We start from the raw sequence: 13957 nt of genomic DNA, 5'->3' as shown, positions 1-13957 counted from the left end.
TGTTGTGAAATGATGGAGATACGACCATCCATCTAACCTGGCTTTGTTATTGTTTATTCCAAGTCACTGCAAGCTTTGGGCCCACATTTTTTTCACTCCTACAACATAGGGCAATTTAGTCGATTAACCCCTGTGACTTCAAGTCATATAGCTGGTATTGAGTGCAGTAAGGGAGCTGATTTTGCTTAGTTTTGATTTTAGTTTCCTATGCCCCTTTTCTTTCAATCTGGATTTAAGATGCTGAAATGAAAAGTGCTACCAAATATCCACTAGAGTTTTAGCTCAGCAAAAAGGCATCTCTGCAGCTGCGAGTGAGGTCTGGATGTCACTCCAAGATCAGCAAGTGGTCAACACAGACCTGCACGTTCATCTTCAAATATATTACCAACTAAAAGTACTATAAAGAGAACATTTTTCCTTAGGAGACCTTGCATCTTCCCAGAGCTGGATCACGCTAACAGCATGAAACAAACCCATCAGATTCAGAGCTGATGCTTAGGGCTCAGGCACGGGAAAGGGATGTAGGAATATAAGAACTGGGTTAGACCAAGGGTCTGTCGAGGCCGGTGGCTGTTTCCACCAGCAGCCATAATTCGATGCCTGAGGAAGAGAAAGAACTGAGCAAGCAGATATAATCCTTCCCCAGTCCTCAGCATCTCACTATTTGTAGCTCAGGGGATTTCCTGAGCTGGATATCATTTTTGTCTGTTAAGTAACTTTCCGTGGATTTTCTCATCCTAGTGCTTGTCTGGACTGTCAGACATTTGGCATCCGCAATGTCCCATGGCAATGGTCCATCTTGCACAGGGCTCCTACGTGCAGTTTTGGTGACCTTTTCTTCTTGCACAAGTAATCGTGATTCACTTTTTCCGTGCCACTGATGATGTTGTCACCACAGGTTAGGGAGCTACCACATTGCAGCTGAGCCGCGGTAATTGCTAGCTGAATGCTCTTGGTTAGTCGCACAGGGAGGCAACAAAGCTTAGCCTTAGGCTAAGCAGTAAATGGGCTCAGTTAGTTTAGAGACGCTGTGGGCTAAGAGCAGGTACCCGGATAGTCACCACAGGTCAGCTAAAATAGTAATTCCTGTGTCCAGACCCTGAGAAAATTGTTCATGTTTATGAATAACGGTACACATTGCAACCTCACATTTTCCTTCCTTATTTCCCTCCTATCACCCTTTTTCATTTATAACTAATAGTTAATAGGGATTTTACCAGACCTAGCTGACTGTAGGGTTAAGCCTTGGACAAACAACATGCTCAGGTTTTGTTCAGCATAAATGTACTTGTTTTTCCCCCCTGTAAGAAGGACAACTGTAGTTTAAATCATAGCATATGCTGTCTTCATTGTTCTTGCATTAGTCATGTGAAAGGCACCTCCTTATGTAAAACTTCACACAATGAAGCGTGACAGTTTGTTGGGTGGGTGAAGTATTTATTACGGCTGGGATCCCAAGCTATAGCTGTCCTTCGTGTATAGGCCTGCTCTCTCTATATAATTTATATAAATTGGCTGCGCCACTGGTTAGAAATTCCTGGCTCTATTTTTTGGAAAGGAGTAGTAGGGTCAGGAGTTGAGGGTCGTGTATGCTTTTTATCAGATGCTTGGGGGACTTTGGGTTTTAAACAAAAATGCACTTATTTTTACCATTACTTTGAGACATCAGCTCTTGATCATTCTTTTTTCACTTTTTTGCTTTTTTGGAGCTACTAAATGATTCTCTGTCGATGCTGTGGAAGACCCAGCCTCTCACTTTACTACCCCATTGCCCTTTCTATGATGAATATTTGCAATGTAGATAGTATTCTTTTCCAAAATTTCTTAATAATCAGCCATAATAGCAGCATCAGCCTGCTTTGACTCACGTCAGTACTTCTAGCATAACATAAAGGCTGGATAAGGAAATAGCCAACCCTTACATGTCTCCTCTTTCTTTCAAACACGACCTGGTCCCAGCAATAAGTCAACCAACCTGTCTCCGTTTCCAGATGAAATGCATTTAAATGACTTGCCCGCGGTGGCTACTTTGCCATGAAATCCAGCTCAACATCTGGCCCATGGGCTCCAGCAAAGCCCCAGCTGACCACCCCCCTCAGAAAAGTTTTACTGCAGAGGATTTGCCACCAGGTCACATCCCACTTCTGTCTATTCTTCCACTGAAGTGTGACTGCACTGGGGTATTCAGAGTGGAAGAAACAGTAATTGCAGTGGGGAAGACTGTCAGATAGTCTAAGCCGTAAGCATTGCATTTGTCTCTTCTGGAGAAGCACGTCAGTGTCAGTTTTATGGTCTTACTTTAATGTTTTGAGGTGTCATTTTCCCCATAAAAACTGCTGCGTGGCACCTCTGTATTTGATATAAAGGAGGAATTTAGCCCCAATCTAATTCCTCTGACTTCAGTAAAATTGATTAGGGAGGAAGTCAACAGTCATTCAAAAACAGGCAGTTTACAGACTCCACAACTGTAGTTTCGGGTAGCTTGTTCCTGATATTTAAATATTTAGAGCTTACCAGCAAAATCTGGTAGCAATGAATTGATGTGAATGAAATTTATCTTGAAGTTTTGCTCCATGTTTTTTATCCTGCCCCTGCTTACTTTGAGATACTGATGTTCCACCTAATATATTTAGACTCCCAGAGCAAATTTAATCATTTTTAGACTCCCCATCTCCTGATCTCAGATAGGCACTATGTATTTTTCTCATATCTCGGTTCATTTACTTCTACATTTATGCAAGATCAGTATCTGTAGGTCTGTACAAATGCTGGCTTTCTAAATATAGGCCTCATTTTTTTCTCTGGTTTAGGGACTAAATCACCATTCTAGAAGAATGGTTTAAAGTTTCTCAGTATCTCAGTAATGGAATTGTTTACTTATAAAAGGCTTTTTTTTGGCCTTTTTCTTCTCACTACAAGGAGATGTGGGAAATCTGGGTTTAGTTCTTCATCTGCCTGAGTAGATTTGAACCCACATGATAAACAGTCTTTCTAAAGTCATTAATTTCAGATTCTTGATTATCTCAGTTGCCATCAGCCAAGGGGAGCCAGGAAGAGTCTAATTACCCATGAAACAGACTTCTCTGTGTTATTATAGAAGCAAAAGATGGAAGTAAATAAGCAGGTTATGCAGTCCAACTGCTTCTCTGCCTGAACAGGGCCCTTCTCTCAATTATACCAACCGCTAGTGCATTGTCCCATTGAGTCTTAAATAGCCTACCTGCCCCAATGAATCCTTTTGGGTGGCTCTTACAAAGGAGAAAGTATCCTATTCCCCTTTCTTGAGCTGGACACAGCTCAAGAAGATGAGTATGTCCTTGTTTTTGCTTTCGTTTCTCTGGAAGAGCTGCCTTTTGAAGGAGCAGCATCTTGGATGGAATCTCAGGTTGCCCAGGCCTTCCACTGACAGCATTTTGCATTTCCAGAGAGATGTTTCTGCAACTCAGAGACAGGATTCCAAGCCTTTTGGATGCTAGCAGAGCATAAATTATTAGAAGAAACACAAACATCTGCTTTCTCTGCCCTTTGTAGGGATTTGTTCAGCTATCAGACTCCAAAACAGGTCTTTTTTAAGCCTCATAAACTCTGTAGATCCATAGGGCAGATTGATTGAATAGCTTCTGCTTTAAATAAAAAGTGTGGGAAGGAGAAATAGCTGTGTTAACCTGCCTGAGGAGAGGAGCCGGCATCTTCCCCCCTCTCTGGTTTGCTGGCGTGGTGGAGAGGAGCACAGCTTCGACTCCTGCATCGTCCTGCATGGTTGCAACCATTCAGTTGGTGCTGTAGGCAAGGCAGAGGTGCCAATGCAAGCTGCAGACCTTCGTGTCACATGCCAGCACCCCTGCCATGGCCTGTCAGTCCTTCCGATTTGCCAAATCCAGCCTCAGCCCCTCGGGAGACCCCAGCACAGACCCGATAGTCCCCCCTGTAGAACTTGGTGAATGCACCGTGCACCTTCCTCTCTCTTTGGCAGCACATTTCTTACACTCATCTGTCTGTCTATCACAGAAATGTGCTCCTGGCATTGCAGCATGAGCAGAAGACACAGCAGAGATCTCAGCCCAGAGCTGAGAGGAAGTAGAAAAAAAGAAGATTTAAGCAAAGAAAACAGGAGACTTGGAGAGAAGACAAGGGCCCCAGTACTAACCTTGCACAGCTATTCATTTCTTCCCTATCTCCTGTAATTGCAGAATCCTTCATTACAGGGTGGAGAAGCCCACTAGGCCAGCTAGTAGCTGCAAAATTACCAATTCTGTAAACGCTTCTCTTTGCTATGAGCCTCCTTTGCTCCTCTTGGCAACAAATTATCCTGCACCCTTGCTACATGATTTTGAATCAAGTATGCCTCAATACAACATGAAATACGCTTCAATCACAAGAATAGCCTCTGAGCCACTGTTTTAGCTTCACTCTGAGCAGTTAAATGTTTTGCACTTAGTAGTAGTTTATCAGTAAGATGTGGGGGGGTTTTGTCTGAGAGTAATTTATTGGTGGTTTTGTCCCCAGTCAAATCCTGAAGTGAACAAGTCGCATAGACAACGCAGGAGGGACATTTTTTCTGAAAGTGTCCCAAGTGCTAAGCTTTTTCTTTGTCAAAGGTTGTGAGAGGCGTTTCATTGCCTGTCAGCTCTGATGAGAAACCTCGTGTGCGAACTAACATGATGCTAAAGGAGAGAGATACAAACGCATCTATTTTTATTCTGCCACTGGCTTGCTGGATGACCTTGCGTAAATCACATCCCTGCACCTCATTTTCATTTATGTAAATTAGGGATAAAAATATATTCACCTTCTTACAGTGTTTTGAGATGTACTGATGCGGAGCTAGATGCTATTATTTTAACACCTCACAATTAACACACCATTTCTAGCAATCTGACACTTCTATCGAAACTCCCACCACTTTCTGGGTGATGTCTCATGTGATGGGATATAAGGATGGATGGTCATCTAACCAGGCAAGAGATAAATAACATCAGAGGGTGTGAGGCTGATGAACTGTCTTGGCAATGATCATTACTTTATATTTCAGAGGAACACATGAGAAGAAAAGGAAAAAAAAATGCAATTGGGGGTTGAGCAGTACCGGTTGCTAGCTGTCAATGGTTGGGCAGCAGAAAGTCTTTGCTGGTGCCTGAGCAGTCGATGTCCTGAGCATGAGTTTTCTTCTCCTCCTATGTGAACATAAGCGCCAGTAATGACAACTATTATCCTTGATTAGACATCAAGTGCTTTCAAAACCAAACCGAAGCAAGCGTGCTAGAGACAGGTTGGCTGCAGAGAACGCCGGCCAGGTTGCCCAGCATGTGAAATTACACTTGTTTGCATTTGCTACACAGCTCACAAAACAGATAGACACTTCTGACAATTTGCCAAACAGTAATTTGCATGAAATTTGGTGAATGCTTCCTGCCTCAAACTAAAGGGAGGAAAATAGATGCATGTGGCTGCAAAGAGAGAGGACAGCTTCACTTCCACAGTGATGTGTGTCTCCAAGCCTGGATGTGGCTCATTCCCCTGATCTGTTCAGCAGGGATTTGTATCCACCAGCTCTCACTTTGCGAGGAATAGTTAATATTCACTAAAGCAAAGACGAGGACCAAACACCTGGTGAGTGGTGAACCCACCAGACTAGATACATTCTCACTCTCTTTCTCCAAGTCTCAGTAAATGTTTGTGCATCTGTCTAACATCAGTAAAGCACAGGGTTTTTAGCATCACGTGAGAAAAAGGCAAGATGGTCCTGTGAAAACCTTGCAGATGTGCACAGAGGACCCCTGCCCAACATCACTCAGTTGCCTGCTTGGGCCCTTTTGGAAAGGAGGATAAACGGACAGAGAACTGCTCTTTTGGATGAGGATGCTTGGGAAGAGAATAAATTTCACTACATGACACTAAATTATACAACTGCCAGAATCAAGCAAGCAAAGTGATTCTGTTTTCCCCAAAGCTCTTCTCTTCCTCTAATTACATTTGAAATGTTTTGCATGCTATTAAAAATGTCACTTCCAACTGTGGGACCATTAAGGAGCCTACGTGGCATAGCCACGGGTTTTGTTAGAGCAGGTTTGCTGCCGGGGATTTTGATGGCAGTGGAACAGGCCGGGAATGAAGTACCTTTTGTTACGAACACTGAACACTAGTTATAGTGATAGGGGATCATCCACAAAAGCACAGCAGTGGACAGGCTATTTTAAAGACCAAGACCTTGTACGATCAAGCAGGGACTGCTCAGATGTTTGCTCTCTCTTCCCTCCTGCTCCAAAGCAGTCATGGAGATAAATGGAGGCCCAGTTTGTGCCTGGAGTCACTGTGTTTTCCAAGGCATTTCTGCAGCTGATTTGGGTCTGAGCCCTTGTGCTCCTGGTGCTGTCGGTCAAGGTGCCTAAGGGCTACAGAGCAGACTGGCTCTAGCCACCGTGCAAACGCTGGAAGTTGAGGGATGGAGCAGCCCCGGCCTTTCACAGAGGATCAGGATCCACCATCCAGCAGGATCCCAGCTCCCAGGGCAAATCCTGGGACCCTGATGACCCATTGCTGCTCAGATCCTCCAGTTTCTCCTGCACGGCCAGGCTGTGCTAGCAGTGGCCAGGCACCAGGAAAGTCATCTCCCCCCACTGTGCCCACACCGCCTTGCTGGTTCCTCTGCCTCACCCTTTCACTGACACCCAGTCCATAAACCGGTTTGTACTGAGGCTTTGGGGCCTCCTGAGTTACCTCCGTAAGGGATGTAGTTCCCTGTCCTGTCAGTTCTCAAGAGCTGTAACGTGCCTGAGCCCATTACTCTGCAAAGGCCACATGGGAGCAAAAAGTTGAAATAAGGTAAAAGCCTGAAGCCAGGATTTTATGACCTGAAAAGTGTTTCTGCAGACTTGGTTTCATCTCCTTCCGTTGGTGTGCTCATGGGCACACAGAGCCAGACCAGCTGAGTGAAACAAAGTCAGACTCTGTGAATAACTGGGTTTTGCACTTTTTTCTAGTCCAATAGAAAAGACCAATATTTTCAGTGCGGTCAAAGAGAACAATTTCTTCAGTCCTGAACAAATCCTTCCATTTCCATATCAGCCTTTGAAGAGAAGTTAATGCTGTGGCAGTGAAGGGCTGGATGTGGGAACCGCTCCTGGAGCCGGGGAAGAGGGATGGGGCAGGAAGATGTGCTGCCCTGGACGCAGCCAGTACAGCGTTCACCTGGGATGAATTCATTTCCTTCCAGAAATAAAAAGCAATATAGGATACTTCTACAGCTTCCAGGTCTCTCAGTGTAATTTAAATTGCTAAACATGAGAAAGGAAAAAAAAAGGAAAAGACCGATTCTAGCAAGAGGGAAAAGAAATTTCTTTAAAGCAGACAGGAGGAGGCTTTGAAGCAGTAGCACTGTTTTTCTGAGAGTGTCCAGACAGCTCCTTAACTTGCAGTACCCCTGGCTGTAAGGGACGTCCCGCTGGGTTTTGCTTTTCAGTCTTGACACCCTGATAGAGCCCAGAGCTCGTTCTTTAAATAGCCCACAGCTGATAGAGGCGTCTTTTGCAGGGACTCCAGGAAAAGCTGCACTTTGCGCTTGCTTTGCCTTCAGCTCCAATAGGTGCTGGAAATTCGGCTCTGCTCTGTCTCTCCCTGTGGCAAAAGTGCAGCTTTCTGTGGCAGCTCTCATGGCAAAGGGTTGCCGAGACCAGGCTGGAGAAGAGGGCATAGGGTATGGGCATCTTGCTCCTGGTACTGCTGCTTAGCACTGACCCATCCCAAGCAGGCTGCTCTCTGCTGCGATCAGGACCGAGACCACTAATTTATTCGATCCCAGTCTGCAGTCATTGATCTCTCTTGCTGGAGAGGGAAGGCGTATTTTCTTTTTTCATCCTGTACTGTTTTAACTAAAGGTTTGATGGAAGCAGAGCAGTCTCCGGAATATCCTGCAGAGGCATTCATTGAGCTTAAATGGAAATGAGCCTGCCAGCAAGATTAACAGCTGATCCCACCACCAACATATTTAGAATAAATTTCCAAACAGTCCCAAAGAGTAAGTTGCTCTTGCGAGAGCATGGTGGGAGCCTTGGGGAACTTGATCAGATCTGCCCCGAGGCATTAACTGATGAGGATTTGCAAGGGTACCGTGTGCCAGTCCACCCAAACCCCCCTGCTTGCCTTTGTCCTGCTGCTGAGGTTGGGACGTGAGTGTCTGAGCAGTGCATCCAACGCCTGGGTCCCCCATCCTTGGTATTTGCAAAGGTCTTGTCACTGACACGTGGCACTGTCCTCTCAGTACAGAGATGCATGGACATATTGGAGCAAGTGCAGCGCAGGGTCAGGAAGATGACTGAGAGAGTGGAGCATCTCCCATCTGGGGAGGTGCTTAGGGGGCTGGGGCTCTCTAGCCGGGAGAAGAGAAGACTCGGGGGGATCTTATCAATGTGTATAAATATCTGATGGGGGCAGGGTGTAAAGAAAACAGAGCAGGACACTTAGCGGTGCCCAGAGGTTGGAATAGACGATCTCCAGAGGTGCCTTCCAACCCCAAGGATTTAAGGAATTACGTAAATTGGAGTTAAAGGGACAAGCGGTGTATTTCGTTGAGGACTGTGCTTTGTAGCAGGTGATTTCCGATCTTGGAGGAGGTTCAGGAAGCCGCGGTACCCAGCAGGAATGCCTGTAGCCGGTAAGGAACAGCTGACACGTACGTTGTGGATGGGTCACAGTCCACAGGAGCAGGGTGACCTGCTGACATAACTCAGAACGGTGCCACCATTTTTTTTCAGGGCTCAATATTATTTCTTGCAAACTAAGGACGCAGGCACATAGCAGTGAGTTCTTGGAAGAGCGAGAGCTATCTAATGCCTCTGGGTGTAAATAATAAGACAGCAGAGAGCTTCCTTCGTGAACATAACCTTCCTTTGTCTGGCTAACAACAGGACTTGCAAGTAGAACTGTCAGAACCTGCTGTCCCCCGGCTCAGCAAGGGCTCCTTCTATTCTAAAAAATAAATCAGGAAATTGTTCCCACATGCCCTTTTCTTGATTTTTCCGATTGCTTTTCTGCTGCAAAAAAAAAATTAAATAGGAAACTAAGAGGAGCTACAAATCCTCAGAAGGAACCAAGGCAAAAGCTGGGTGAGCTGGTGGTCTCTCCTTGAGCAATCATCACTTCACTCGGTGCCACATTCATGTCTGGTCACAGCATTAGTGAATTCACCGTGGGTGCTTGGAGAGAGGAGGACAGCATGGGTAGTTTCCCTAGGTGTGCTATCTGGCAGGGTCAAAGGAGCAAGTTATAATCTACCTTCAGACCTTCAGATCCACACGGCACTGATGGCTGTTGGTGCTCTCTCGGTGGAAACCTCATCTCCACAGACCATTGAAGGGTACTCCATGTGCCTCACCAGGTTTTCTGCACCTTTGCAAACAATTTTAAACTGTCGTTGCTTTAGTATGAAAGGATTGGACGTAATGCAGGCCATAGAGAAAGACATTAAACCCTACAGCGTGGGGCCAGCCAGCATTTCGAAGACAGGAAGGGACCCCAAAAAGTGTGCACGCACTGCTATGTCTGTTTGAGTAACTAAGGATGTATGTGGGGGAGGGATGGTGGTTAGGTGGGGTGGGAATAGGAAAAGGACATTTATTTGTGCAATCTCTGAAAACTCAGCCGTTTCCAATAAAGGAAAACTCGGCAGTTTCCAATAAAGGATTTTATCTAACCTCTGAGAAAGGGCAGAATTGGGTCCATTAGCAGGAAAGGACTGATGTTATAAGACACTGAAAAGACTCATATCCTTCTTTTTGGCTTTAATGTTTCCCTTAAAATGGAAGGAAGAATCCACAGCAGTGTCTGTAACAGAGCTGTTCCATTAACTTTTGCCCCAAACCTCTCTAATTTCCAGGAGATTTTGTTCTGGCTCCAGCAAACAGCTCTGCCAGGCCCTGATTACCCTGGGGCTTCGCCGTCCGATACTATCCCTAGGCTGGGGTAGTGCTTCTTCCTGGGGCGGTTTTCCAGGCTTGGTGGGTCGTCAAGGCAGACGCTGGCCCCGGCTCTCCCTGCTCAGTGCTTCTGCTCATATCGCAGAAGCCGCTACGCACTTCGGAGCCCCTCCTGTGCCAAGGGCTGGGCCAGGACAGAAGATGGCCCTTTGCCCAGCGAGCCTGCAATCTAGCTTGTCCGAGGCAACACTTCAACACCCCTACATCTGGTCAAAAGCCAGCGAGTCCCTCAAAAGCATGGTCCTGCCTGAGTCTAGACGGGAGATTGGATTGTGGCCTTGAGCTGCTGAGCATTGCTTTTGGTATCAGAAGAGCATCATGTTCATTGGTGACATTGTCTGCAGTAAATACCAAACATTTCCAACACCAGCAGAGTGCTGCTGGGAAGGAGTATATCACCTACTTGCCCAAGAGATGTGAAAATATCCACTTTTATTATTATTATTTTTAAAGGAATTGCTCCAGGCTGGCATCTGGAATATATTGACGTGACGGACTCCACCACGGACAAAACTTTTCGCTTCCAGTGTGATCGCTGGCTGGCTAAAGGTGAAGATGATGGGCAGCTCATAAGAGAACTGGCTTGTGCCAATGATAACATCCAGGAACTGAAGGAACGGACTGGTAAGTTCAGAGCTGACTTGTGGCATTTCCTAAGGGACCTCTGAGGCAATAAGACCACATGTGGAAGCTGCTCCGCAGACGGTTCCCGTACAGCCAGGCTTTGCGTTCGCAGGCTCTCAAGGTTGAATCACTGAAAGTACTCTTTACTTCAGAAGTGCAGTACTGCGATAAGAAAGAAACGAATCAGGATTTATGAGGAAGAAAAAATGTCTCATTCTAGGTTGAAACATAAGAGGGGCCCATCTGCAGCGGTTCAATCCAGCAGTAAGCCATAAGGATACGTGGTTATGTTCTCATTAGAAATAATGGGCTTAAATCTTTGAGGTGGAAAATAAGTTCAGTCCTTAAAGCTTTGTAAGTAAGAGTGCTCCAGCTTCCTTCTTAATATGCTCTGGGCTACAGGCTCACGTATCCCAGCTGAACATGACAGCTGAGTTTAACACTCCATAGCCCTGGTTCTGCACTGGGTAATTCCACCGAGTCCAACGTAATTACGCTGGAGTCTAATGTGGTGAGGGAGAGAAAGACCAGTGTTATTTAACCACACTGACAAGTATGTTAAGCGCATCTCAGCACTCCTGTAAAAGCAGCACTCTGCTTCAGGAGAGTATGGGAGAGTCAAGAATCACGTTCCTTCAGCGTGATTTCACACTGGCCCTGCCAAAAGACAACCTTGTGATTGCCATCTTGCTTGTCTTGGGTACTTACATGCATGTTTGGTACCACCATAGCATTTGAGCACATCCTTTTGGGCATATAGATGCCCTCACTATCCCTGTAAGGCTGGGCGACCTTATTGTTAGGAACAGTGGCACAAAAACCAGAAGGATTTGGGCCATCCTAAATAGGGAGACCTTAGCAGAGCAGGGAGCTGGACACAGCTTGTTCAAGAGCAGCTCCATCCACTCATGCCAGTTGATCAAGCAGTACTCGTATTTTCCATGTACTCTGTCCTAGGCAGGCAGAAGTCTCACAGATTCCGGTGTGGTTCCATCCTTATTTTGTAAATGCTTTCTTGTCTGCTGTGATAAATATTGGGAAGCGGGTTTTTAGCCAAAATGACAGTCAAATAAAAAGATCTTTCTGACCATCTGCTCTTCCTCTGCTGCTTAACGTGTGTGTTAATTGTGCTTTAAAGCCTATGAGATTGTCACAGTGACAAGCGACAGAGAGGATGCAGAGACCAAGGAAAACATCTGGATCATCTTAGAAGGAAAGCTGGGTCGCTCCAAAGAATTCCTTATGGAAAACTCCTCCAAGAAAAGGAGATTTGAAAGGTAGTGGGACTGGATGATGGGCCAGAAGACTTCCTCACCAGCTGTGCCTCTTCCACAAATGCCATCTCTTCACCAGGACAGCTTATTAGTTGCATTTGTGTCATGCTGTTTCCCATTCCCCTTCCAAAAGGCCTAACGGGTCCTCACCTGGAGTAAAAGGAACATGTAAAATTAGCTTCTGATAGGCAGACACAGAGCAGGATTAAATATATTGGGAAAAAGGCATTTGGTAAAGAAACTCTAGATGATGTGTGTGTTTGTGTGTCCTTTTGCATTAGTACAGACAAAAGGGCTTCTGGTGAGCCTAAGGGGAGCCTGTGATTTTTTGAGCTGGGAGGAGCAGAAGGAAGCTGGAGGTTGTTTTAGTTCCTTTTACAGCATCTCGCTGGCAGTGGGAGTCAGAAAAAGAGTAAAGATAGTTGGAGGCTAAATGTTGTCAGAGCTGCCGAGATTTGACTTTCCAGCTGAATCTGGGGGTAGGGCTGAAAGATCACTGTCGCGTGAGGAAAGTCAAATGCCAGCCTTGCGCACGGATGAGCTGGAGGCACATCTGTGCAACATGGGGCAGCTTCCTCTTCCCACGCAGGGCCAAAGTGCTCCAGATGTGAGCTGGGGTTTTCATGTTGCTTATGGAGACAGCAAGCCATTAGGAGAGAGGAGCCTATCCAAAGCCACAGACGCTGCTGATGTTTGGTTGCTTTTCAGGGAAGAAAAGTCTTAAGGCTCTGTAAAGGAAGGAAAAAATTATAACTGATCTGGACTCTGAATGACTGAGATTTCATGTGAAACATGACAGATTGGGAGGCACTTCCACCTGACGCTCAGTTGACGGAGAGTAAAATAGAGTTAGAGATACCGTCCTCTGAAGCATTAGTCACAGTCCCTCCTTGGAGGCAGGTTGGAGTAATGACCCAGGCCAAGGAGACAGGCCTAAAAGATATGTAGGGGACATGACGGGGGAGCCAGCCAAGTGTTTGACAGAGACTTATTGTTTAACTAAGCTATTTTCAAGCTGGGCTTCTAAAGCAGGAAGGGTGGCTGAACTAGCAGATTTAAAACAGCTATGGTGGGTAGATGTGTAACAGATACAGTATCTGTCAGGAATGACTGAATGAACGCTGGAGAGGAAATTAGTCATTCTTTAGCTTTATCTATAATGAGGCAAATTGATTTTGTATGTGGAACAGCTCAAGTTTATCCTGGAGAGTCCTAGTGGCAGTAATTTAAAGTGTCACCCCTAATCAGAGAAAATAATGAATTTAAATATGGAAATTATACTTTGTGTTGAATGATTGTGGGTTAAATCAAATGACTTTAAATGGATGCTTATCTCCTATCTTCCGTAGCCATGTGCAAATTACTTAATGTCCATATGAGACAAGTCACTGCCAGCCTTCAAGATATTAACTGAAACGGTTCTCCGTTTCCCGTAGGGGAGCAACAGACACATTTCAGTTTTCTTCAAAGAATGTCGGTGATGTTGCAGCCATCTGTGTTGGTCACTGTCCAAAAGATGGAAAGAAGTCGTCCGCAAAAGCTGATGTGTACTGGCATGTCCAAGAGATTATCATAACAGAGATGGAGCTTTGCAACAAGTAAGTGCCTTATCTGCAAGGAGCAACTCCAGGAGGGCATGGGGAACCTAAGCGGCTCTGTATGTGTCTTCCTGAAGGACTTCAAACGTATGCAGTGCTGAAAGGTCTCACCAACTCTTAATCCCTTTCTGAGAGCCAAGGGCGAGTTGTTTGGTGTCAGACACATAGATGCCTGATTTGGTTGTGCAGTTTCTGAGTTGTTAGAGAAGGTTCTTGCACAGCTGAGTTCACAAACAAGTCTGTTTTGGGTGAGTTTTGCACCAACTACAAACTAACACCTCAGCTTGCAGATAATATTGATACTGACTGGAATTTAAAGAGGGTTATAGGATGCTCTGCGCATACTGGCCTCTAGGTAACTCTTGTGAAAACAGCTCCTAGAAAAAAGTTGAGTACAAGTCAAAGCCTGAACCTCCAATTCAGATCACCTTGGATGAGCGAGACATCTAGGATGGTCTGAAAGGTCCCCTGTAAAGGCTGCAGTTAGCTA

The 13957-nt window shown here is 45.5% G+C and overlaps 1 protein-coding gene across 3 annotated transcripts in view; it reads left to right on the top strand.

Moving 5' to 3' along the window:
* The window catches only part of LOC135324727 (lipoxygenase homology domain-containing protein 1-like), a 117832-nt gene that overhangs the window by 101113 nt on the left and 2762 nt on the right, over positions 1-13957 (top strand). For all 3 annotated transcript variants that reach the window (XM_064501585.1, XM_064501584.1, XM_064501586.1), the window contains exons 36-38: positions 10425-10595; positions 11734-11872; positions 13306-13467. In XM_064501585.1, coding sequence (XP_064357655.1) covers positions 10425-10595; positions 11734-11872; positions 13306-13467 — 472 coding nt within the window. The remainder of the gene's footprint in view (positions 1-10424; positions 10596-11733; positions 11873-13305; positions 13468-13957) is intronic.

Source organism: Dromaius novaehollandiae, chromosome Z (genome assembly GCF_036370855.1).
Source record: "Dromaius novaehollandiae isolate bDroNov1 chromosome Z, bDroNov1.hap1, whole genome shotgun sequence".
NCBI classification, from domain to species: domain Eukaryota; kingdom Metazoa; phylum Chordata; class Aves; order Casuariiformes; family Dromaiidae; genus Dromaius; species Dromaius novaehollandiae.
Note: the sequence above shows the minus strand (reverse complement) of the source record. Positions and strands in the feature narration are given on the sequence as shown.